Source organism: Coenobita brevimanus, chromosome 57, assembly GCF_032717465.1.
Source record: "Coenobita brevimanus isolate Jiangsu-jjx chromosome 57, ASM3271746v2, whole genome shotgun sequence".
NCBI lineage: Eukaryota > Metazoa > Arthropoda > Malacostraca > Decapoda > Coenobitidae > Coenobita > Coenobita brevimanus.
In genome coordinates this window covers 54580548-54608167 of record NC_137010.1, presented here as the reverse complement: position 1 = coordinate 54608167, position 27620 = coordinate 54580548, and the positions used below count along the sequence as shown (strand labels likewise).

The window sequence follows — 27620 nt, the reverse complement described above, 5'->3', positions numbered from 1 at the left end:
CTTGTAAGATTTGCTGCACTAATGTCTATCTCCCTGCATGTCGTCTCGTCCTCAGCGCAACTGCCAACTGTAGTGCCGAATTTCTGACTGACTAGGAAAAGCAGGGCTGCCAAATATTATGTCAAGGCACTATACCGGTATTTACAAATAAAAAGCAATAGAAAAGCGTTGGATTCGATATTGGCATAGTTGACCTTACAAACATAACATCCAAATAAATCAACAAATATTTTGAGCCTTTAGGCCATTATATTAGGTCTTGTGGATGTGTGTTCCTCATTGTCTTCAACTCATCCCCGAGCGTTCAGTTTCGTCGCCTTCCTGTACACACCAACGTGTTTAATACGAACGGGTGGCAGTCGGCAGTGGCACACGTATAGAAAACGTCACAACACCGGCCATCCAGTCCTTCCTCACTCCTCCCCTGGGCCTCTGCCTCTCTCTCTCTCTCTCTCTCTCTCTCTCTCTCATATTTAGCTTTTAAGGATTTTCAGCTGCCGGGAAGCAAAATTTCTGTAGATTTTCTGGAGAACCTTTCAAAATTCAGTAGATTAGAGCAGTAATTCGGTATTTCTTGAGATCCATCAGAAATTCAGTAGATCTCACGATATTTCGGTAGATCTGGCAACACTGATTGTTAGTATTTCTCTCACTTCAGAAAATTCTCTTGAATTTAACTTGAATGAATACCCAAATAAAAGTTTTAATTGAAGTTTCCGGGTTAAATCCACAGACCGGTTAAATCCCGTCGAAGGCTTAAAGCAGGATTTAAAAGTACCGCCACCTTCCTTGACTGCATTCTGGAGCAGCTGAAAAGGTACATTTTAATTACGAGGAAATTATCGTCAGCTTTACTTATAAATCTATTTCTTAATTCATTTATTCATAATTTTTTTGCAGAAAGAACAGAGGAGGAAGTACTGTATGTAAATTTAAATCGCCTGTTATTTAAATCTCCCTCCCCCAGCCTGTCGGCCATATTGGAACAGCTGTTACCCACCATAACAACAACAATGGCCGAAGCTGTGGCAGAGGAGAGCCAGCCACTCAAATATTCCATCCATAAATACTCCACCTTCTCCTCAAGTTATATCCCCGAGTGAGTATATTATTGATGCTATAGGTGGTGCGATATGTGAGGTAAATTTTGGTGGTATATTAAATGGCGGAAGTCGGTATATGAGGGAAGTTGGTATGTGGAACTCGTGTCTTGTGATATTTTGGTCTCGTATTCACTTCATGAGTATTGCACCATTTGTATATTTATTTTCCTGAACAAGTGGATTATGGACAGTATAGATGGTGTGATATATGGGTAAATTGGCTTGATATATTACTGGGCCAGGGTGGGTTTATGGAATTTGTGTGTTGTGGGATATTGGTTGTTACGGTAATATACTTTAGTTACTGTTTTGTGTATTTGTTTTGTTAATTATTACATTTTGTCGAATTTAGAAAAATAAAGTTGAAGTTTTGGAGTGCCAGCATGGAACAGTTAAGAGCTTTGAGCCATGTTGTGATTGGTGTAAGGGAGGTGAGCATGGAAGTGAAAAAGTTATTATATGACAGTATTGTGATACCAACTCTAACGTATGGAAGTGAAGCTTGGACGTTGTTGGAAGGACACAAGTCAAGAGTGAGAGCAGTGGAAATGAGTTATTTAAGAGGAGCCTGTGGAGTCACATGGAGAGACAGGCTGACGAATGAGGATATAAAGGAGCGTTGTGGTGTTGATGTGGATGTGATAGGAAGCGTTAGGAGGAACACACTGAGGTGGTTTGGCCATGTGGAGAGGATGGAGGGTGAAAGACTGATGAAGAGAGTGTATGTGAGTGAGGTGGAGGGGGGAAGAGGGAGGGGGAGGCTGAGGATGAGATGGAGGGATGGGGTGGAGAGGTATATGAGAGAGGGGGGTGTGAGTTGGGAGCAGGGCAGTGAAATGGCGGGGGACAGGGTGACATGGAGGCGATTTGTTTGTGGCCACCCCTTACGGGATTAAGGCGTCTGGCAATAGATAGACAGATAGAGATAGTAAGTGTTGCTGTAAATATGCATAGCTGTGCAGAAAGTAAGGTATGCTTGTGGAAGACATGCGACCACTTAATTTTGCAGTTGCTTCAGTTCTTTTCATTGCCTAAGCTGTTCATGTGATTCTTTGAGTATTTTCTGAGTGTGCTTTCAAGTTTTGACATTTTTATTTCTTTGGTAAGTGGTGAATAGCGTTTGAAAAGCATTCATTGCTTACCATCCCCAGTGGTGCTGAGACAGACGGATGCCATCTTGTGGTGCACCAAAGACAAACGGATGCCATCTTAGAACACTATTTTTGACACATAATTACCCTTGTCAGTGCCGATTTATCCTAACCTGATGTACGGTCTTGCATCTTATCCCAGACTATGGTCCGTCTATTTTATGAAGAGTGTTTGGGCGTTGTCCCTCTTGGGGAGTCCCCGTCCCACAGTGTTACCATACTTTGTACTGGGCAACTTAATCGGATTAGAAACAAGGCGCTAAATGACAACTCTCCCTCCCAGCACACCACTCTCTCTCCTCTCTCTCTCTCTCTCTCTCTCTGCATATAGAAATTGCATTTTTAAAAAATTTTCTCTAAAGAGTGTATACCGGGTACACTTTTATGAATTTTTAGAATTTGAGGAAAAGCCTCCAGACTGACTGTCTGTCTGTCTTGTTGCACTCTTATTCATTCCCTTTCTCCATGACCTTTCCCCCTACTCTCTGTTTCTGTCTGTCTGTCTGTCTCTCTTTCTAACATTATTTTTTATTATGACTGTGATTTTCTCCTTAAAGTGTGAGGTTTATTTGTGGTTTATAATTTCGATTTATTTTCCACACCACCTGTGAGGTTGAGGAAAAGCCTCCTGACTGTTTTGTTGCGCTCCTATTCAATTCCACCACATTCCCTCCCTCCCTCCCTCCGTCTTGCCTTTTCTCCCTTATCTCCGGCCTCTCCAACCTCTCTCCCTCACTATCCGCCTATCCCCTTTATCTCCATTCCCTTTCGCTTCTCTCTCTCTCTTTTACTGTCTATCTGTGAACATTATGGTTTTCTTATGAATGTGATACTTTCCATCAAGTATAATTTTTTATTTGTTGTCTGTAATTTCGACTTTTTTTCCACACCACCTTTGAGGTAAAAGTCAAGACGCGTTTTTTTTTTTTTTTATAGAGGTTTTCCCCAGGTGGCCTAATCAACAGCTTTTGAGGAAACAATTATAGGTTCTCTGTTTGCCTTCTCTTCTAAAAAATACTTATTTACATTGTAAATAAGTTCTTTTTCTCTATTGTGGCACACACGAGAGCGAGTAGCAGGAGTAAGAGCATCCATCTCAGGTGGCAGCTAGTGTGGATATGACCTGGATTAACACGGTCACTCTGCCCTTATAAGTGTGGCAACGTTGCCAAGTGTTGTGGTATTTATAAAAAGTCATTGTTTTTAAAAGAAAAAAAGAGGCATTTATAACACTATACAGTATAGCCTTATTAAAGAATTAAATATATATATACTGTAAATAAACTTCATTTAGAAGTAGTAAATAGCTGACATGAGACAGACAGTTGTACACATTTGGCAGAGAGGCGGCCTAGGATATTCCCAAGAGGGACAACGCCCAAACGCTCTTCATAAAATAGACGGACCATTATTTATCCAAGCCTAATCTTATGTGACCTAATTAGTCATATTCTATTTTATGCTAACCAGACCAAAACCGGTCCCTCATATAATCATATTTTCTCTAAGTTACCAGTGGATTAACTTCATACTTAAAAACACATTTCTGTACACTGTAAAACACTCTGAATCAGTGCAAAGTTAGGTACCGTACCGTAAAAACTTTTGTTACCATAACACTTAAAGAGGTATATAGTCCCCACATCTTGAGGTGACAGTACACCCAAACTACTGGTAACGTACGCCAACCCAGTGTAGTCGAATCTAATGTAACCTAAATGTAGTGGTACTGGTATGTGTATGGTGCTGGGTGGGTTTGAGTCTGGTAGAACTAAACCAGAACTGATGTATTACGGTACTAAGTCACCATTGCTTTACAGTTGACCATCATGTGATTATTTGCTTGGCTCTATGAGCTTAACTTCTTAGCACTCCTTTGTATTTATATATATATATATATTTATAAATACTGGTATATAAATATCTGTATATGATTGCCAGTTTTCCTTATACTGGTACGATCAGATAGGAATGCTTGGTATCCGTCAGATTGGTCTTCCATGATGTAACCTGATCATATAGCAGGGCTGACCTGTACAGTGGAGTCTTGCATCTGACGTTGTGTGCATCTGGTGAATACTTGTCTGACGACAACATTCACTGTCTGTCCAGTTTGTCTATCTACAGCCAGACACCACAGTCACATGAGGGATGGCTGTTTGTCACTGAGTTCATTATTCTACAGGGAGGGACACTAACCCTCTGCCAACGCACTTGTTGACACACAGGGAACATGTATGGGTTGGTTATATGGTTACCACACAGCATTGTGAATGGTTTCCTGGCTTACAGGAAACCATTAGTCTTGTCAGTCAATGTAAAGCCACCTGTAAAGGAAATAAAAGTAATAAAAGTGACAGGAAAGATGGGAGGAATAGGAAGAGAGGAGGACAGGCACAGAAAAAGAATGATAAAGGTGAAGGAATAAGTAGGCAGCACTACATCAAGTGAGTGGATGATGGTGAGAAACAGGAAGAGAGGAGGGTAGACAGAAAAGGAATGATAAAGGTGAAGGAATAAGTAGGCAGCACTACATCAAGTGAGTGGATGATGGTGAGAAACAGGAAGAGAGGAGGGTAGACAGAAGAAGAATGATAACATTGAAGGAGTAAGTAGGCAGCACTACATCAAGTGAGTGGATGAAAGTTGCCACCACATACCACAAATAATAAAAATAATACCGGTAATAAAAAAGACTAATAATAGGGATAATAATAATGATAAACCATATTGTGTTTTCTTTGCAGGAACATTCTAGAAGATAAACCAAACGACCAGGCATCAAGATGGTCCTCAGACTCCAACAACCCCCCCCAGGTAAACAAACACCCGTTGCCATGGTAACCCCCCTGAGGCCATCACCCTCTGTGGGAGTGGCTAAGGTGGTGATTAGATAGGGTAAACGGTTTGAAAAGATGCTGGGAATGATAGTGATGAAGCTGATAATGAGGTTAGTTCTAATTTTTTGCATACCATTTTTAAATTTCTGGGTCTTGTCTCATCTGGTGGGAATTAGAGACTAGAAAACGATGTTGATGATGATGATGATGATGTTAATACAGTAATAATAATAATAATAATAATAATAATAATTATTATTATTATTAATAATAATAATAGTGATGATACTCCTCATCCTACCCTAGGGTGGGAAAGGAGGTCTGGATGATGATGATGATGATGAAGATGATAATAATAATAATAATGTTAATAATAGCAGTAGCAACAATAGCAATAATAATAATGATAATACTGTAGTAATAATAATAATAATATAATAATGATAATAATAATAATGATAATAATAATAATAATAATAATAATAATAATTCCTCCCCCACAGTTCCTAATCCTGAAGTTAGAGCGGCCGGCTGTGTTGAAGACGATAACGTTTGGAAAGTACGAAAAAACGCACGTGTGTAACATCAAGAAGTTTCGCGTGTATGGAGGCCTCTCAGATGATAATATGGTGCTGCTGCTGGAGAGGTGAGCCGGAAGAGAGAGAGAGAGAGAGAGGATTGTAATAACACAGAAGGGTACAATTGACATACAGAAGAATGCAGTATATGTGCTGTGTGTGTTGAGAGAGAGAGAGAGAACTAGCACCACAGTTACAACATATGTATCTGTCTTTCTTTCTGTCAATCTATTTATCTGTGTCTTATCAATCTATCTGTCTATCAGTCATTCTGTATATTTGTCTATCTATCTATCCATGTGTCTATCTCTCTATGTATCCGTCTTTTTGTATGTATGTGTGTATGTATGTATGTGTCTGTCTGTTTTCAATCAGTCTACCTGTCTATCAATTCATCCATCCATCTATATACCATTTTCTCAACAAATCCAGACACACAATGTTGCCAATACAGACCTAACAGCTGGTCTCTCCGTCTCTCTTTCGCAGTGGTCTGAAGAACGACACAGTGCCAGAGACCTTTCTGCTCAAACACACGGTCTCGGGCCATCAGTTCCCCGTCAGATTCGTCAAGATCGTTCCTCTGCAGGTGGGTCTCTGTACGTTTTTCTCCCATACTTCATCCAGCTTTTTTTCATGTTTCTGTGGCGTATTTCACATAGTGCATTGGCAGAAAAAGATGGTGCTGCAGAATGACGACGATGATGCTAATAATAATACAGTCATCCCTTAACATCCACAGTTTTAACATACACGGTTTTGAATATCCATGGATGGCTACAGAAAAAAAAAAAATATCTCGTTAAACTCTGCTGACACTAACATTATCCCAGACACAGTTCGTGGCTGTTTTAGTACAGTAATGGCATTATCCAATGAATGAAATATACTGTAACACTCTTCCTTTTGGAGAGAGCTGGGATGAGCACAGTAGTCAGAAGAGGCCATGCAGGAGTACACTATTCATTATTTTTAAGTTTTAGTGTTGTTATAATAAATAATGTAGTTGTTTAATGTTCTTGTATTAAATAAAGTGGTTGTTAACATGCACATAGGGTTTTTCTTTAGTTATATAGGGAAATGCGGGGTCCAGAGGCGTTTTTAAGGGGGGGCAACAGATATCCGCAGATTTTTAACATTCGCGGGTGTCTCTGTTACCTAACCCCAGCGGATGTCAAGGGATGACTGTAATAATACCAGTAATAATCATCATCATCATCATCATCATCATTGTTATCATCATTGTTATCATCATTATTATCATCATTATTATCATCATTATTATCATCATCATCATCATCATCATTATCATCATTGTTATCATCATTATTATCATCATCATCATCATCATCATCATCATCATCATCATCATCATCACTATCATCATCATCATCATCATCATCATCTAATCCTGTGTTTCCCCATGAGCCGTGTAGGAGCCTGGGGCTAGGTGAGTTGGTCCTGACATTTAAGATGCGAGTGACCAGCCTCACTCATCTCTGAGTGGCATTACGTGAGCAATAAACCCCAACCATCCCTTGGATATAAACCTTCACCGGCTTAATCCGATTGGAGTGCCATAATTACCCACTAAACCACCAGGCTCCATAATTTGGTTATATGGTTACCACCCAGCGTAGTAAATGGTTTCTCGGTGTACAGGAAACCATTTGGCTTGTCACTCGGTGTTGAGTCACCCACAGGCAGAAGGAAGAGGAAAGAATGAAGGACAGAAAGACAAAAGAGGGAGTGTAAAGTCATCTGTAGGCTAATAATAATAATAATAATAATAATAATAAATAATAATCCATCTGTCTATCATCCAGTCCTACATTGCCCCATGAGGAGTGTAGGAGCCCGGGGCTAGGCAAGTTGGTCCTGACATTTAAGATGAGAGTGAAATAATAATAATAATAATAATAATAATAATAATACGAGTAACCCCAATGCTAATCCCGTGCTTTGTGTTTTCAGTCGTGGGGTTCAACATTCAACTTCAGCATTTGGCACGTTGCGTTGAGAGGCTGTCAAGACTGGCCTCTGGTTCAGAAGTGTATTAACTGGTACACCACAGTAAGTATCCACCCACTGTAAGTCCTTTAGTGCATTTGTTGCCATCTGCCAGATATCTGCAACCAGTCCTTTATTTATGCAACAGGACAACTCTGGAACTGTCTCTCTCTGTCTGTATTTCCTACTTCCTATGATCTTCAGTCTTTCAAATGCAGTGTGTCCAGGCATCTCGAAATGAATGGATCTTGTATTTGGCCGTCTTTTGTGTTGCTTTTTATTTTTTTCTTGGTAGGAACAGTTTGCGGGCTCCTGGCCTTTGGTTCCTTCGTCCTTGAGTCTCTTTTCAGTTGATGGCCACCTATAGGCAGACTGTATGCTTGATTTGACTCCAGTTTGTTCACCTTGACTTGGCCCAGATTTTCATCCCTTTGCAGCCTTTTTCACATAGCTCAGTGGCAGAAAAACAATACTATGGCTCCACATCCTTTCCATAGCACTTCTTCATGACTAGCATCATATTCTAGTGGTAATAAGACAATACTACGGTTCTACATCCTTTCCATAGCACTTCTTCATGACTAGCGTCATATTCTAGTGTTAATAAGACAATACTACGGCTATACATCCTTTCCATAGCACTTCTTCGTGACTAGCTTCATATTCTAGTGTTAATAAGACAATACTACGGCTCTACATCCTTTCCATAGCACTTCTTCGTGACTAGCATCATATTCTAGTGTTAATAAGACAATATTACAGCTCTACATCCTTTCCATAGCACTTCTTTGTGACTAGCATCATATTCTAGCATTAGTAAGACAATACTATGGTTCTACATCCTTTCCCTAGCACTTCTTCGTGACTAGCATCATATTCTAGTGTTAATAAGACAATACTATGGCTGTACATCCTTTCCACAGCACTTCTTCGTGACTAGCATCATATTCTAGTGTTAATAACACAATACTACGGCTCTACATCCTTTCCATGGCACTTCTTCATGACTAGCATCATATTCTAATGTTAATAAGACAATACAGTACTGTGACTCTACATCCTTTCCATAGCACTTCTTCATGACTAGCATCATATTCTAGCGTTAATCTTCTGTTACAACAGAGCATTCAAGATGGAAGGATGGCAGTTTTAGGCCAAGCTAGTGTGAGAGAGTGAAAATTGAGCGCTGATTTTTTGTGTGCTTTTTTCTTGCCTGTATCAGAAGCACAACATAATAAATAGACTTTAAGTGAGATAACTTTAAATGAGAACTAGCTCTGCCTTCCTGAAATGTACTTAATGTTTTTTTTTTCTTAATCCTTTTCTCACTTTCTTACACATTTTCTCACTTTCTCCCACCAGTATCGGGAACGCGAGGCCATCCAACTCTGCCTGAAGCATTTCCGTCAACACAACTACACCCACACTTTCTCATTTTCTCACTTTCTTACGCATTTTCCCACTTTCTTACCCATTTTCTCATTTTTTTACCCATTTTTCTTACTTTCTCCTGCCAGTATCGGGAACGCGAGGCCATCCGACTGTGCCTGAAGCATTTCCGTCAACACAACTACACCGAGGCCTTCGAGTCCTTGGAGAAACGCACCCGAGTCACCCTTGAGGACCCCCAGTTGACGAGGCTACACAAGCTGCTGGTGGAGGACGGAGACTTCGACGGCTGTGAGCGGCTGATTAGTGAGGCCGCACAGGGTGGGTAGCAGAGAGAGAGAGAGAGAGAGAAAGAGAAGGAAAGAGATGATGATGATGATGATGTCAGGCAACGCAGTATTGTATGTGTGTGTGTGTGTAGGGGTGGGGGTGTGGTGTGATGTGGGGGGATATGTGGTAGCAGAGAGAGAGAGGGAGAATGATGATGATAATGATGATGGGCAACACAGTTTTAGTCCCTGATTGTGTGTTTGTGTGGAGGGGTGGGGGGTGAAGAGGTGTAGGGGGTGGGGTGGAGTGTGTGTGTGTGTGTGTGTGTGTGTGTGTGTGTGTGTGTGTGTGTGTGTGTATTATAGTGTAGTGTGGTGTGGTATGGTGGTGGGTGTAGTGTATTATCTAGAGTTATTTGTGTCAGTAAAAAGCAGTGAGGAGTTAAAATATGGAATGGGGTCCAGAGAAGGGTGGCAGGTCAGGGAAATTATCACACACAGCATAGGAAACAGCCATCAGATGGGAGGAGGTGGGGGAGGAGGTGAAACTAGTGGAGGTGGGGGGAGGAGGGGAAACTAACCCAACCCAAGCCTTACAAACTCTCTGTGTTGGTAGATTGAATTGGTTATGGCCATTGAAGCATCCTGTAATACACACAAAATCTACTGACAGCTCTCATTATAAGTTAGGGATTTGCTTTAGTCTTTTTTTTTTTTTCATTGTCTTGGTGCTGTGAATAAGTGACATGGAGGTGATCTGTTTGTGGCCACCCCTTGTGGGATTAAGGTGTCTGGCAATAGATAGAGATAGAACTGGAAGAAATGCATAGTAGTACCAATGGATGTTTAATATGACAGATTTTCTCTATCCTGCCCAGTCTAAAAATGTGTGTAAGACGTGGGAGTTCTGTATATCCATCTATCTGTTTCCCGATGCCTTAATCCCGGAAGAGGTGGCCACAAACAAATCACCTCCATGTCGCCCTGCTCCCCACCATTTCACTGCCCTGCTCCCAGCTCACACACCCCTCTCTTATAAACCTCTCTGGTCATCTGCTCTTTAATTGCAGTAGATTAGCCATGAGGAGAGGATGGAGAGTGAGAGACTGATGAGGAGAGTGTATGTGAGTGAGGTGGAGGAGGGGAGAGGGAGGGGGGAAGCCAAGGATGAGATGGAGGGATGAAGTGGAGAGGTATATGAGAGAGGGGGATGTGACCTGGGGGGATGGAGAGTGAGTGACTAATGAGGAGAGTGTATGTGAGTGAGGTGGAGGGGAGGAGAGGGAGGGGGAGGCCAAGGATGAGATGGAGGGATGGAGTGGAGAGGTATATGAGAGAGGGGGGTGTGAGCTGGGAGCAGGGCAGTGAAATGGTGGGGGACAGGGCGACACGGAGGCGATTTGTTTGGAGCCACCCCTTATGGGATTAAGGTGTCTGCCAATAAATAGATAGATAGATGGATAGATAGATAGATAGATATCTCAGAACTAAAATGCAGTGTTGTTCGGCAGAGGGTATGTTCCAGCAGTACATCAGCCAGCAGGAGTACAAGCCACAGTGGAGTCCGATCATACCGCACGCAGGGCCGTCCGTGTCAGGGGCGCAGCGGCCGGGGATGAGGGGCGGCCACCAGATGTGTATCGATACCAACACACAGGTGAGAGAGAGAGAGTCACCAACACACAGGTGAGAGAGAGAGAGTCACCAACACACAGGTGAGAGAGAGAGAGTCACCAACACACAGGTGAGAGAGAGAGAGTCACCAACACACAGGTGAGAGAGAGAGAGTCACCAACACACAGGTGAGAGAGAGAGAGTCACCAACACACAGGTTACTTATACAACCCAAATTTTTCATATTCACATTTGATATATGTTATGAAAATACAATATGTGAAATTATACCAGACATAATTTTGGATGAAAAATAGCATAGTAAAAGCAAGACATGAAAAATAATAGCGTGCGTAAAATGTATAATTTATATCCCACCATTTGGAGGGAATATTTGTGCATGTCTGGCGTGTTTACCAGATTGTTGTGCCATGTATTTGAGCCACGAAAAATCGCTGAAAAACAAAATTATGCTCCACCATGTCATCGGTGTGGAATCGGTTGGCCAACAAACGACATGTTGGCGCGTCATGGCCCAAAATAGAATATGTGTAATGCTTCATATTAAAAAAGTGTCCGAAGGTGAGCACCATCGCCAGAAGTTAGCCAACGGATGTCACCAGATCCGAGAAATTAACCCCTACACGCCGGGTTTTCCGATGTCACACGCTTCTCCCTACGAGGGATATCCGTGACAGAAAAAATACCTTTATTCCAAACCCTAACATCTACCAAACTATAACAGCTAGAGAAAAAATTAAAGATACATAAGACTCACTAACTCTTCCTCTTTCAAATGAAAGTATCCCCACGTCTCCAGGTGGTCCCGTCAATGAGTAAGGATAAGTTAAAGTTCAAAGGGTGGCTGGAAGTCGCAGCTATACACGTCAACCGGCATTGCTCCCCACCCAAAATTGTGGCGGTTATACACATAGGGGTTAAGCGTGAGATAATCAGTCATGCCCTACTCACCACGCCACAATGCTTGTTGAACCTCATGCTGTTTTTTCTCTCCTACAGACGATCTACTTATTTGGTGGTTGGGATGGGATGCAAGACCTAAGCGATCTCTGGTCCTACAGCATACCAACGCAAGAGTGGACCTGCATCACACGCGACACTTACGCTGAGGTGGGTTGTGAGAGAGAGAGAGAGGGAGGGAGGGGTAGGGGAGAAGGAGAGGGAGGGAGAGAGGGGGAGGGAGATGGGGAGATTGATAGAGAGAGAGAGAGAGGAAGGAAGGAAGGAAGGAAGCAAGGGAGGGAGGGAGAGAGAGGATTGGGGGAGAAGGAGAAAGAGAGAGAGAGAGAGGTAGAGAGGAGTGAGGGAGAAGGGGAGAGAGAAAAAAAAAAACGCTATGTCTGCAAGAGGGAGACAGAGAGCCATAACCCAGTAACTCTCAGTCCTCTCTTTTTGAACCAAGTATTCTGTAATTAATATGGGGCTGAGATGTGAATGAATGTGTGTGTGTGAATGAGTAAATTGGGAGTGTGTCGTCCTGTCTTGGCTACCTCTGTCTCTCTGGGGGGAAGCAGCCTCAGTATATTGATAGATAGATAGGTAGATAGAGTCATGCAGAGAGATGGCCTTGCATGAGTTTGATCTCGGGAGGTGAAGGGAGGTTTTACGGCTGTTGGCTGAGCTGTTCAAGTACTTCAGGAGTAGGGTTGGATTATGAAACTCAGCTCGATAGAAGGACCATACATTTATTTAAGCATAATTTTTCCTTCTATGTAAGCACCTGTACATAGAACGAGGCGAGAAATTTGTGTATGATTTTGCTTTTACATTTTCCACTAAGCTATCTATCTATTGCCAGACACCTTAATCCCATAAGGGGTGGCCACAAACAAATTGCCTACATGTCGCCCTGTCCCCCACCATTTCACTGCCCTGCTCCCAGCTCACACCCCCCTCTCTCATATACTGTACCTTTCCACTCCATCTCTCCATCTCATCCTTGGCCTCCCCCTCCACCTCACTCACATACACTCTCCTCATCAGTCTCTCACTCTCCTTCCCCCCTGGTCACACTCCCCTCTCTCTTATACCTCCCCATCCCTCCATCTCATCCTTGGCTTCTCCCTCCCTCTACCCCCCTCCACCTCACACACATACACTCCCCTCATCAGTCTCTCACTCTCCATCCTCTTCACATGGCCAAAAAAAATGAAAAATAAAAATAAAAAATAAAAATAAAAAACACCTTCTTGGCCACACCCAGGGGGGTCCCAGCGCCAGGTCGTGCCATAAGATGTGTTTGGATCCGGAAAGACGGCAGATCTTCACCTTGGGACGGTACTTGGATTCAGCCCTCAGACTGCCGGAGAACCTTAAGGTGGGTTCAGGGTTTTAGTGTTGCAGTACAGTACACTCAAACCTCGATTTAAGGGACCTCCATTTAAGGGTTTTCGGATTTAAGAGACTCCATATTCTACCTGACAAGCAGACAAGACCATTCAAAAATCAAATGTAATGTCTAGGTTATACACATTAATATGTTTCTGTATACAGTACCCGTAAAATAATATTCATAATCATATAAATAAGTAGGATAAGTGAAACAATCATTGCATTTCATAATAAGATTGTCTTTATATGTGGTAAAACAAGGGACATTTGAAGTAAGGGACAAGTTGATTCCCCATTTAGTCTCTTAAGTTGATGTTTGAGTGTATTATTGATGATCGTGTCTCAGCATCCTGTGTCTTGAACAGCATTAATAATAAAGTTGTAACATTGCAATGAAAGTGATGTAGAAATTATTTTACACCTATAGTAAGTCCTCATTTTAACACTGTGGCCAGCCCTGCATGTACACCTTGCTACACCCCAAAGTCAGCCAGGGGTTGCCAGGCAGTGAATAGTTGCTTGCTGTCTTTCTATCTGTTGCCAGGCACCTCAATCCTGTAAGGGGTGGACACAAACAAATTGCCTCCGTGTTGCCCTGTCCCCTGCCATTTCATTGCCCTGCTCCCAGCTCACACCCCCCTCTCTCATATACCTCCCCACTCCCTCCTTCCATCTCATCCTTGGCCTCCCCCTCCACTGGCAAATGTAGTTACTGGCAGATGTTTATATTGTTTTCTTATTTCTGACCTTATTTTTCGTGCTACATTATTCATTTTAGTGTCAAATTGTTTGCCGTTGACTTTTCTGTAAAGACAAATGCATATATGGTTGAATACCGGAATACCAGTACTATAACAGAATGTGCAACAATGTGTGAAAAAAAGTAGGCAGTTTGCATAAATATTCTTACTCTTTCTTTATTTTCAACTTTATATTTTGTGCTGTTTTATTCATATGATGATGATGATGATAGTCTCCATGTTCACAAATGTTTTTTCTACAAAAGTATATGTGTAAAATAATGAGCAAGCAACCAACATCACTATTATTGACGCTGTAAAAATGACGTGAAAAAAAGTAGGCAGTTTATGTAATTGTTTATACTGTACGCTTTCTTTATTTCCAACATTCTTTAGTGTGCTATTTTACTCATTTTAGTCTCTCTTTGTTCACAAGTGTTTGTTCCGCAATAGTAAATGTATAAATTAACAAGCAAATAACTAACATCACTGTTACTAACACTGTAAGTAAAGCCAGGCTTGCTACATCATCGTGCCGTCTTGTAAATATTTATACTCATGTTTTATTTTATTTCTGATGATAGTTTGAATGCTGCTTTATTCATTTTAGTCTCTAATTGTTCATACAAGTTTGTTTTGCAGTAACATTTGCATTCAAGAATGAATAGAACTCGAATTCACTATTACTAACACAGTATATACAGCAAATAGATAAATATACTGTATATGCATACATTAAAAAAAATCCGTCCATCCATCCATCATCCAATCGTATGTTGCCCCATGAGGAGTGTAGGAGCCCAGGGCTAGAGAAGTTGGTCCTGATATTAGAGAGAGAGTGACCAGCCTCATTCATCCCTGAGTAGCGTTATGTGAGCAATAAACCCCAACCACCCCTTGGATGTAAACCTACACAGGCTCAATCAGACTGGAACGCCTTAATTACCCACTAAACCACCAGGCACCATAATTTGGTTATATGGTTACTACCCAGCACAGTAAATGGTTTCCTGGTGTACAGGAAACCACTTGGCTTGTCATTCAGTGTAGAGTCACTCATAGGCAGAAGGAAGAGAAATGAATGAAGGAAAGAAAGACAGAAGAGGGAGTGTAAATTCACCCACAGGCAGAAGGATGAGGAAAGAATGAAGAGGATGGAAGGAAGAGAGGAAAGGGCAGACACCCAAAGTAGCATTACATCGAGTGAGTGGATGGTAAGCAGCCCCACCTACCACATAATGATAATACTGTAATAATAATAATAATAATAATAATAATAATAATAATAATATGACTGAACCCCTAAATTATGTGCATGTGTTAGTGACATTTATTTTACTAGGAAAATTAGTAGATGGTTGTAACAGTCAGATAGTTGGAAACAGTCTTGAATAACTTGTGCTTAAAACTTTCCATCAGACAACTATTTAAATGTTTTATGGTGTGATTTGAGTCATACTTTGCATTTGGCAGAGATTGGAGTATGGTGCAAGTCAGATATGGTGCTAACCGGTGGTGCGTCCTTGAATGTGAGGCCTGGAGGAGCTAGGTTTACAATGGAAGAGTTGAGAGGAAGGACGGGACTGGAGTATATTTGTGCTGTGATGAGAAGAGGTAGATTGATATGGTTTGGGGATGTGGAGAGGATGGGGGATGATAATTGGGTGCAGAAAGTGTGAAGTATTAACGAAAGGGGTACGGTTGCACGAGGCTGACTGAAAAAGACCTGGGATGAGGTCATAGAGTGTTAGGGATAAGGGACTGAGTAGGGAGGCTGGCAGAGATCGAGCAGCATTGAGAGTCGCCATTAGGTGATCAAGACCAGCACATGCATTGGAGCCTTCATAAATGAAGCGAATGATTGATAATAATAATGACTGATTTCTCCCCCCACAGAGTGACTTCTACATGTACGACATAGAGAACAACAAATGGACGCAGGTAACAGAGGACACGGCATCCCTTGGTGGTCCCCGCCTCATCTTTGACCACCAGATGGTTATGGACGTGGAGAAGCGCATCATTTATGTGTTTGGAGGCAGGGTGTTGACGCCGTCGCGATGGGAGGGATGTGTCGGAGGGTAGGTGCATGGTGGAGTGTGTTTTGGAGGCTTGGTGTGTGAGACACACCCTACTCTCCCCATACATCTCAGCTGCACAGGTCAATCAAATAGGGTATAGTCCCACACATCATCCCTTTTCTGCCCAGCCGTCTGGTACAAGAGTCAGTTGGTATCTCTCTTTTATGTAGCAGATCTGATCTGAAACTCTTCTAGTCTGTCTTTCCCATTGCCTCTTATCTCCGGTCATATTACATAAGTCCAGGAATCTTGAAATAGCCAGTCTTGACATTGGCTTTAATATTTTATTCAGTTTTATTGGTAAAGAACAAGTTTTGAGGCTCTAAAGCTTGACATCTTTCTTTTCTGCTTAAAAAAGGGGGGGGGGGGATGTCTAACTCATCGCAATCCTTTAACCTAACCTAACTAAATTAAACTGAACTGAACTAAATTAAGTTAAACTGAACTAAACTGAACTGAACTGAACCAAACTAAACCAAACTAAACCAAACCAAACCAAACCAAACCAAACCAAAACAAACTAAACTAAACCAAACCATACCAAACCAAACCAAACTAAACCAAACCAAACCAAACCAAAAACCATACAAAACCAAACCAAACTAAATCAAACCAAACTAAACCAAACCAAACTAAACCAAACCAAACCAAACCGAACCAAACCTTCATGACCCACCCTAATCACCTTGTCCGACCGCACAGCTTGGGTCTGGATGACGTCCGGGCCTCCAACTACACCCCAAGCGAGGCCATCTTCTCCGGTCTCTACGCCTATCACGTGGCCACAAACACATGGACGAAACTGCGGGAGGACGGGACGGGGGCCAGCAATGGATCCCAGGATATCAAGAGCCGCATCGGACACTCCATGCTGTTCCATAGTGTGAGTATGTGAGAGAGAGAGAGAGACAGACAGAGAGAGAGAGAGACAGACAGACAGACAGACAGACAGAGACAGAGAGAGAGGGAGGGAGGGAGGGAGAGATGGAGGGAAGGAGAGATGAATGTAGTGGTAAAGTAAGTGAGAACATAAGTAGAAGAACCGGTAGTGGATGAGAAAGAGAGAGAGAGAGAGAGAGATCGTATTTCATCATTCAAAACACTTTCACTTTACATGTTTTTCACTCTAAAACTATTCATTACCATACATCAGGATCTTCAGTGAATGGTCAGGATTGAAACACCTCACACTTACTTCTATATCAGTACAGTTTGGTCACATTGAGGTGGTTTGGCCATGTGGAGAGGATGGAGAGCGAGAGACTGATAAGGAGAGTGTATATGAGTGAGGTGGAGGGAGGGAGAGGGAGGGGGAGGCCAAGGTTGAGGTGGAGGGATGGAGTGGAGAGGTATTTGAGAGAGGGGGATATGAGCTGGGGGGATGTTGACTGAGAGACTGATGAGGAGAGTGTATGTGAGCGAGGTGGAGGGAGGGAGAAGGAGGGGGAGGCCAAGGTTGAAATGGAGGGATGGAGTGGAGAGGTATATGAGAGAGGGGAATGTTGAGTGAGAGACTGACGAAGAGAGTGTATGTGAGTGAAGTGGAGGGAGGGAGAGGGAGGGGGAGGCCAGGGATCAGATGGAGGGATGGAGTGGAGAGGTATATGAGAGAGAGGTGTGTGAGCTGGGGGGATGTTGAGTGAGAGACTGACAAGGAGAGTGTATGTGAGCAAGGTGAAGGTGTGGAGAGGGATGGGGAGGCCAAGGATCAGATGGAGGGATGGGGTGGAGAGGTATATGAGAAAGGGGTGTGTGAGCTAGGGGGATGTTGAGTGAGAGACTGATGAGGAGAGTGTATATGAGCAAGGTGGAGGGGGGGAGAGGGAGGGGGAGGCCAAGGTTGAGATGGAGGGATGGAGTGGAGAGGTACTGGTACGGTATATGAGAGACAGGGAGTGTGAGCTGGGAGCAGGGCAGTGAAATGGTGGGGGACAGGGCAACATGGTGGCGATTTGTTTGTGGCCACCCAGTACGGGATTAAGGCATCTGGCAATAGATAGATAGATAGATAGATAGACAGTCAGGTCTCGCTGTATGATTGTGTCAAGTAGAAACCTCTCGCATAACAGTTTATCGCGCAGTGAAATTATTATGTCATGGGTTATCGTGTGGTGAGATTATTATGTCGTGGGTTATTGTGTGGTGAGATTATTATGACATGAGTTGTGGGGTTAGGAAGGCTGCCCTCGACTGCATAGCCTAAAATCTGAAGAACCTTACCCCTATAGGCATGTCCTCAGCGCCCCTCAGTAGTACCGTACCACGCTTTCCATTAGGGGTAGCATTTCCCATTTATCTGTCTATTACCAGACGCCCCAATCCCGTAAGGGGTGGCCACAAACAAATTGCCTGCATGTCGCCCTGTCCCCTGTCATTTCACTGCCCTGCTCCCAGCTCACACCCCCCTCTCTCATATACCTCTCCACTCCATCCCACCATCTCATCCTTGGCCTCCCCTTCCCTCTCTCCCTCTCCTCATCAGTTTCCCACTCTCCATCCTCTCCACATGGCCAAACCACCTTACTGTGTTTCTCCTAATGCTTCCTATCACATCCACATCCACACCACAAAGCTCCTTCACTTCCTCATTTGTCAGTCTGTCTCTCCACATAACTCCGCACACTCATACACTCTCCTCATCAGTCTGTCACTCTCCATCCTCTCCACATGGCCAAACCACCTCGCTGTGTATTTCCTAACGCTTCCTATCACATCCATATCCACACCACAACGCACCTTCACTTCCTCATTTGTCAGTCTGTCTTTCCATGTGAGGCCTGAGGGGGCTAAGTTAACATGATTCTGAAAAAGGATATAACTTGAATTTTCATTATAGTGATTAATTATACACCAAACAGTTGTATAGCGAGACCAGATTGTATATATATTTTTTTAAAGTATTTTTGAATGTAATACAGTACACACTCAAATTTGAAAGCCCACATCCCAAAAACACCTCTTTCCGATTCATTTTTTCATGCTGTAGGGAATGTTATGTATATGTTTAGTGTATATGAGTGTGTTTGTGAGTATGTGGATATGTTTTTTGTCTTGATACAGATGGTGACAATTTCTCAGTGTCATCATCATCATTGTTATCATCATCATCATCATCATCATCGTCCTCATCCTCATTCTCATCGTTATGATCATCATCATCATCATCATCATCACTACCACCTTCCCCACCTTAGGATGTGTAGAATTAGGGTCGAGAGAGCAACAAAACAATAATAAAAGGAGATCTAACCATAAGCCTCTCAAGTGGGCCAGACACTCACTCACCCACCAATCAAGCTTATGGAATCCTGACTCCACTCAATAGACACACACACGCTTTCTTCACACCACTGTTAGCCAGAATCGATCCTTAGTTCAAATTTCAGTCTTTGATCTATCTACTGTATCTATCTATAGCCAGACACCATAATCGCGTAAGGGGTGGCTGTTTGAGTTAGTGGTTTGACATTGAGGGGAACTAACCCTCCGCCAACCCACTCAGTCCTCTGATAGCACACGTTTCCCCCACAGGGTAGTCGGCGGTTGTTTATCCTAGCGGGTCAGCGGAATAAGGAGTACTTGACGGACTTCTTCATGTACAACATTGACTCAGACACGGTTACCTACATCAGCGACGGAACGCGCAAGGATTCATCGTCTGTCCCTGCCGCGGGATTTACACAGAAGGCCACCATTGACCCCCACCAGAATGAAATACACGTGTTGTCGGTAGGTGGAGGGAGAGAGAAATATCTTATTGTTTTATCAGTCTATCTATCTATTGCCAGACACCTTAATCCCATAATGCGTGGCCACAAACACCTCCATGTCACCCTGTCCACCGCCATTTCATTGTCCTGCTCCCAGCTCACATCCCCCTCTTTCATATACCTCTCCACTCCATCTCATCCTTACTGTTGTATATTGTTTATAAAGGCTCCAACATACTCATATGCATATGCTTTGGTCACCTAATGGCAGCTCTCCACTCTGCACGATCTCTGACAGCCTCCCTATTCAGTCCCCTTATCCCTGAGGTCACACTCTTATGACCTCATTGCAGGTCTTTTTGAGTTTGCCTCTCACAACCCTACTCCCATCGTTTACACTTCTCACTTTCTGCACGCAATCGTTGGCCTCCATCCTCTCCACATGCCCAAACCATCTCACTCTACCCCTCCTCATCACAACACCAATACACGCCAGTCCCATCCTTCATCATGTAAACCTAGTCCCCCCAGGCCTCACATTCATGAACGCACTGCACATCCACCCAGTCATTGTCATTTCTGTACGTTTGAGCCTATGAATATCCTCTTCCATTACTGCCCAGGTCTCACTACCATACAGCATTACACTCCCAACACACACACACACACACGCACACGCACACGCACACACACACGGCATGGCACTCCTAACACATGCCGCATACAATCCTTGGCACGGAGGGAGAGCCCTTTCAATTGTCAGGAGAGGCAACAGCTCCCTGAATTTGAATGTACACAGAAAGATACCTCAGACCCACACCATAGAGAGATATTTGTGCTGTCTGTTAGAGAGAGAGAGAGAGAGAGCAAATAACTAACACATTTCTCTCTCTTTCAGGGTCTCAGTAAGGATAAAGAAAAACGCGATGAAAACGTGCGCAATTCTTTCTGGGTGTACGACATCTCTCAGAACAAGTGGTGAGTTTGTTTATGTATTATTGGTGATGATCTGTGTTGTATATTGTTGCTTGGGTGGTGGTGGTGGTGGTGGTGGTGGTGGTGATGATGATGACGATGATGATGATGATGATGATGATGATGATGATGATGATGATGATGATGATGATGATGAACGGTCCTGTATCTACTGCAGTGAATGCTAAATAAATGATGATAGTAGTCATTCTAGTAGTAGTAGTGATAATAGCAGTAGTAGTAGTAACAGTAGCAGTAGTAGTAGTGATTATAGTAGTAGTAGTATTAGCAGTAGTAGTAATAATAATAATAATAATAATAATAATAATAATAATAGTAATAATAATAATAATAATATTTTCCCCCCAGGTCATGCATTTATCGCAATGAACAGACAGGCGAATCGTACTGGAGCAAAATGCAGCACGTGGAGCCTTGTCCCAGATTTGCACATCAGTTGGTGTACGATGATATGAAGAAGGTGAGAGAGAGAGAGAGAGAGAGAGAGTGTGAAAGTAGTGGGTAAAGTAAGTGAAAACATAAGTGGAAAAATTCGTTGTGGATTAGAGAGAGAGAGAAAAAGAGAGAGAGAGAGAGAGAGAGAGGTGGGTAAAGTGAAAGTGAAAGCATAAGTGGAGAAAATGATTGTGGATTAGAGAGAGAGAGAAAGAGAGAGAGAGAGAGCGAGAGAGAAGCATTTGGTCCCTCTCTCTCTATTATACACATTTGACACCCTTTTTAAAACACCATCAGCCTAATTATGCATTTTTTTATGATACAGTGCAATTTGATACAATTATTTTCACAGTTCAGGGATTTATCAAGACTCCCAAGATGTTTAAGACTTCAAACTTAAGACCTCTAAGACTTCTAACTTAAGACTTTGAAGACATCTAATTTACAACTTCTAAGACTTCTAACTTAAGACTTTTAAGACTTCTAATTTACAATTTCTAAGACTTCTGACTTAAGACTTCTAACTTAAGACTTGTGAGACTTCTAACAAGACTTCTATGACTTCTAACTTGAGACTTCTAAGACTTATAAATTAAGAGTTCATAGACTTCTAACATAAGACTTCTAAGACTTATAACTTAAGATTTCATAGACTTCTAAGACTTCTAACTTAAGACTTCTAAGACTTCTAACTTAAGACTTCCAAGACTTCTAACTTAAGACTTCTAAGACTTCTAACTTAAGACTTCTAATACTTCTAACTTAAGACTTCCAAGACTTCTAACTTAAGACTTCTAATACTTCTAACTTAAGACTTCCAAGACTTCTAACTTAAGACTTCCAAGACTTCTAACTTAAGACTTCCAAGACTCCTAAGCTGAAGAGACATTGTTAGGAAGCAAGAAAGCAGTGTGATTATTAATATATTAGTCTGAATTAATGTATATATATCTTATCACATGTAGACTGTCTCACTTATCTCTTATCACTGTCTCACTATTTCATCACTATCTCACTATCTTATCACTACCTCACTATCTTATCACTACCTCACTATCTTATCACTACCTCACTATCTTATCACTACCTCACTATCTTATCACTATCTCACATATATCACTATCTCACTAACTCTTATCACTGTCTCTCTCTTATCACTATCTCACTATCTCTTATCACTGTCTCACTTATATCACTATCTCACATATCTCTTATCACTATCTCACTATCTCATATCACTATCTCTATCTCTTATCACTGTCTCACTTATATCACTATCTCACTATCTCTTATCACTATCTCACTATCTCATATCACTATCTCATATCACTATCTCACTATCTCTTATCACTATCTCACTATCTCTTATCACTGTCTCACTATCTCTTATCACTATCTCACTATCTCTTATCACTATCTCACTATCTCTTATCACTATCTCACTATCTCTTATCACTATCTCACTATCTCTTATCACTATCTCACTATTTCTCATCACTATCTCACTATCTCTTATCACTATCTCACTATCTCTTATCACTATCTCTATTTCTTATCACTATCTCACTATCTCTTATCACTATCTCACTATCTCTTATCACTATCTCTATCTCTTATCACTATCTCACTATCTCTTATCGCTGTCTCACTTATCTCTCATCGCAGGTGCACTATCTCTTTGGCGGTAACCCAGGGAAGGCGTCTCTGCCTAAGATGCGTTTGGATGATTTCTGGTCGCTGCGTTTGTGTCGGCCTTCCACACAGCAGCTCCTACACACCTGCGTCCTCCTCATACGCAAACATAGGTATGGTATTCTCTCTCTCATCCGTGTGTCACTCTCTACGCTTACATTAGGTTGCGGAAGGTGAGAAGTGTGAATGTCGAGGGTGGGGTTGTGAAAGGCAGACCAATAAAGACCTGGGGTGAGGTGGGTGTGACCTCAGGGGTAAGGGACTGAATATGGAGGCTGCCAGAGTCTGAGCAGCGTGGAGAGCCGCCATTAGGTGACCAAGGCTGGCATATGCAAGGATGTTGGAGCCTTTGAGTGTGACCTCAGGGGTAAGGGACTGGATAGGGAGGTTGCCAGAGATTGAGCAGTGGTGAGAGCTCCATTAGGTGACCAAGGCTGATGTATGCAAGGATGTTGGAGCCTTTATGAATGTTATGTACAGGAGAAAAGGGTGGCTGCCAGAGATTGAGCAGCATGGAGAGGTGTTTTTACGTGATCAAGACTGACGTATGGATGTTGGAGCCTTTATAAACAATATATATGAGACCTGTACCCCTAGTATGTGTAGGTGTTTTCACGTAAATCTCCGGGCACCGCCATCTTGATTCGCTGCCTTACTCAGTCTCCCATCCCTCTGATCTCCACACAGGACTTCTTCCCTTGTCTTTTTTGGTCTGCCTTTGGTCATTCATCCCTCCTTATTCATGCCTGTGACCCTCCTGGGCTAGTTGCCTTCATCCTTCTTCTCATCCTGGCCACTCTATCATGGCCTTCCAGTTGCATTGCTTTTCTATCTATCTACTATCTATCTATCTATTGCCAGACGCCTAAATCCCGTAAGGGGTGGCCACAAACCAATCGCCTCCACATCGCCCTGTCCTCCGCCATTTCACTGCCCTGCTCCCAGCTCACACCCCCCTCTCTCATATATTGCTTCTCTACTATGTGTTAATGCCCAGTCCTGTTACCGATGCCATCCTTCTCAACAATATCATTTCAGTGTATTCCAGTCTGCATGTCCCCCCTTCTTTCACAGCCAGTCTCCCTGCCGCACAACACATCACTTATCACATAGTTTATAGACAGAACCCTTTGCACAAGAGGAGAGTGTGTTGCAGCTTCCATCTCCACTGTACTCCTTTCTCTTTAACTTGGCCCAGAGTTTCCTCCTTTTACATCTACGCAGACCAAAGTAAAGCAACAGCAGCAACAACAATATATTCATTCTCTCCTTTTGAGGGACGCCTGAACATCTTGGAAGTGATACAGTATTACCAAACAACATCTTTTAAGTGATTCATTATTACCAAGCAGCTCGTGTGGCTGGTTTACCGTCTCTCAACTCCCTCCATGCCCCTGAAAGAAGGATGTTAGACTGCAGGAGAAAGCCAGTTTAAGCCTGCACTCCACTGGGTTCACATTTGAGATGAACCTGGGGATACAACGACTACTGCTTCTCCTCCTCCTCCTTCTTGTCCTCCTCCTCCTCCTCCTCCTCATCATCATCATCATCATCATCATCATCATCATCATCATCATCGTTGTCGTCATCGTCGTCGTCATCAATCATCATCATCATCATCGTCATTGTCATCATCATCCGGACCTCCTTTCCCACCCTTGGGCAGGGTGAGGAGTAGCAGTGTCCAGACAGCCCAAATTTGGCCTATCTGATGGGCCACGCTTCCATTCACTCACAGTTCAAGCCCCCGGAATCCTGACTCTATCTGATACGCCAAAAACGTTCACCACATTCTGTAGCTTCACATAAACGTATCCGGTAGAGTCAGTCGGGACGCTGCCATTTTAAAAAGGGGTGCCAAATCCCTGATCATGCACTTCTCCCCACAACATTCATCCAGCCAGCTCGATCTCTTGTCAGTTCCCTAGCCTCACCGACTTCCCAACCTCTCTTCCTCACACACTGCTCCTGACAACAATAATTATTTTCAGATTCACCGAACTAGCGCGGGACAACTCAGTCCAGGCGCTAAAGTACCTGCAGACCAAACTGTACAGTGCGGTGGACCACAGTGACGCTCAGGAGGTGCAGGAGTTCCAGAGCCTGGCCACCACCATCTTCCAGCCACACTCGGACTTCTTGCCGGATGACCCCAGGGCTGTGGATGTCCTCTATGGTTCCACCGACGATGAAACGGTGGCGGATGAGGAAATGGCAGCGAAGAAGAGGACGATGCACACGGGGGAAGGTGGGGTTACAACACACACTAGAGAAAGCAGTGGGATGAAAACAGAATCAGACGAAGGGATGGCACCAGCTGGGGAGGACATTGGGGGTGGGGCAGTGTCGGATTGGAAGCACGCCAGTCGGTCGCGGTTGTTCGACCAGCTGACGCAGTTCTTCCCCGAGTGTATGACACAGCCCCGCGCCAACCTCATAGACCTCATACCTTACTGATTGGCACAGGATTGGTTAGACATTGACTGAACATTGGCTACAGAAAAACAACTACAGGTTAATGGGGTAATTTAACTTGAGGGCAAATTGATGCTGATCATGATGAAGATATTTGCCCAGACCCAGCTTGGTGTAAATTTTATGTTAACAAAAATTAAATGAGACATTGGACAGAACTGGGCAACTTGACCTGTTTTTAGTGATTTCCCCACAGAGGTTGATGAAGTATTTTGTTATTTGATACTTGCAGAATTGTAATAAGTGACATTTAACTGAATTGTATCATAATTAATTAGACTGCATATGAGCTGAAAATATTAATTTTGGGAGATTTTCTCAAGGTCAACTTTTAAAAAAATAATAACAAGAATTATGTACATACATATATATATATATATATATATATATATATATATATATATATATATATGTATATATATATATATATATATATATATATATATATATATATATATATATATATATATATACAGTATATGTAAATATGTGATGGTGTTATGGTAAACAGTCATGGCACTGTCAACAAAGTGTGTAGTTGTATGTTGGCCACAATGAAATGCACACACCACTGGCACTGAAATTACCTGGTGAGATTAAGCAGGTTTAAAGAATGTATGAAAAGTCAGTTGTTTGTGTGTGTTAATGAGAGGAGGATGGAGTAAAGACTGACATGAAGTTCTTTTCAGCCAGGAAGTTATAGTGTTTTTATAATAATTACCTTGACAATGGACAGAGTATTTAGCATATTTTTTTCTAAGCATATAAATAAAAAAAACATTGAATTTAACCAAGACATTTAACAGTTCTGAAAGGCATCCAGAGCCAAATTTTCCCCCTATTTTCAGCAAGAATAATATCAAAAGGCCTTTAATTTAAGCACATAATTTACCCCATATTTAAAGAATTACGCCTGAGTTTACAATGTTTGTGTATTTTGCCCATGCACGTCAGAATAAATCATCATACGTTTGCCCTCTCAACACAGCTACACGCTTCTTTGTAAGTTAATCCCTCCCAGACAATTTTGTTCAGTTTACTAGACGTTTTCTGAACTGCTTGGGGTAGATACAGCCTTCATTGAGCCTTCCACTACGAGAGGCACTGACGAGGAGCCTATGTGTGGTGATGCTGTTGTTCCTTGGAGTGAAGCAACTGCGGCATACACCCAGGAGTCAGACCTCTCATTCCCCTGCACCTCACAATGGGAAGGACTGTAATTGGACCCTGGTGAGGCGCTGTCTGGGGTGCCGGCTCCCTAAACGATGCATGTACGACACCACAGGACCAGTTATTTACATGTAGTTGATGGGTTTGCTCAGCTAGACATACAGGGGATAAGCAGCAAGAACAACAGCAACTCCTAGATATCCTTCAGCTAGTATAAACCAAAAAAGAAAAGGACGCCGCGCACACACTCGTCCTTAATTCCCCTCCAGAGGACAGTGTTTATGTTTTTAAGTAGCGGGAGAATTATTATTACGTTCATCCTTTCACCCTGGCATCATAGTAATTTTCGTAAGTTAACCCTTTGGATCTATGGGTGTATGGCAACCCTCAGAGGCTGGGGGTCGCGTAGTAATTCCTTTTCATTCTGTTTCCACTCTCTAGACCATATTTTTTTATCGAAGGGGAGATGGTTTGAGTTGAGGGGGGTGGCATATTCATTTTCATTGTATTTCCACTCCCTACACCGTTTACTTTATCGTAGGGGAGGTATTTTGAGTTGGGGGCTTTGGTATGGCTTTCACGTACCCCTTCTCAATGGGACTTTTTTTGAAAATTGATGAAAAATATCGCTCTGCCCTAGGGTGGGAAAGGAGGTCCGAATGATGATGATGATGATGGTGATGATGGTGATGATGATGATGGTGATGATGGTGATGATGATAATGTAAATAAAGTCAGAGGTGATTTTACTATGAATGTTGTAACGATGATGATGATGATGGTGATGATGATAATGTTGGTGAAAGTGATGATCATGATGATGGTGGTGATAGTGAAAGTGATGGTGATAATGGTGGAAGTGATGATGGTAATGTTGGCAAGTGATGATAATGATGGTGAAAATGATAATGATGATGATGATGATGGTGATGATGATAGTGAAAGTGCAGTGATAATGATTAAAGTGATGATGATGGTGAAAGTGATGGTGATGATGATGATGATGATGATGGCA

General features: G+C 42.5%; 1 protein-coding gene across 1 annotated transcript; it reads left to right on the top strand.

Moving 5' to 3' along the window:
* Window positions 1–1013: 1013 nt before the first annotated feature.
* On the top strand, window positions 1014–25619 carry muskelin (muskelin 1). Its single transcript, XM_080274267.1, has 17 exons — window positions 1014–1099; window positions 5002–5071; window positions 5598–5740; window positions 6162–6261; window positions 7647–7745; window positions 9200–9392; window positions 10852–10997; window positions 11975–12085; window positions 13179–13292; window positions 15943–16127; window positions 16830–17010; window positions 19659–19856; window positions 20736–20815; window positions 21182–21293; window positions 22934–23073; window positions 24952–25098; window positions 25213–25619. Exons 1-17 carry the CDS (start codon window positions 1014–1016, stop codon window positions 25415–25417), a joined length of 2310 nt encoding a protein of 769 aa, XP_080130393.1. The 3' UTR covers window positions 25418–25619.
* The last annotated feature ends 2001 nt before the right edge of the window (window positions 25620–27620 follow it).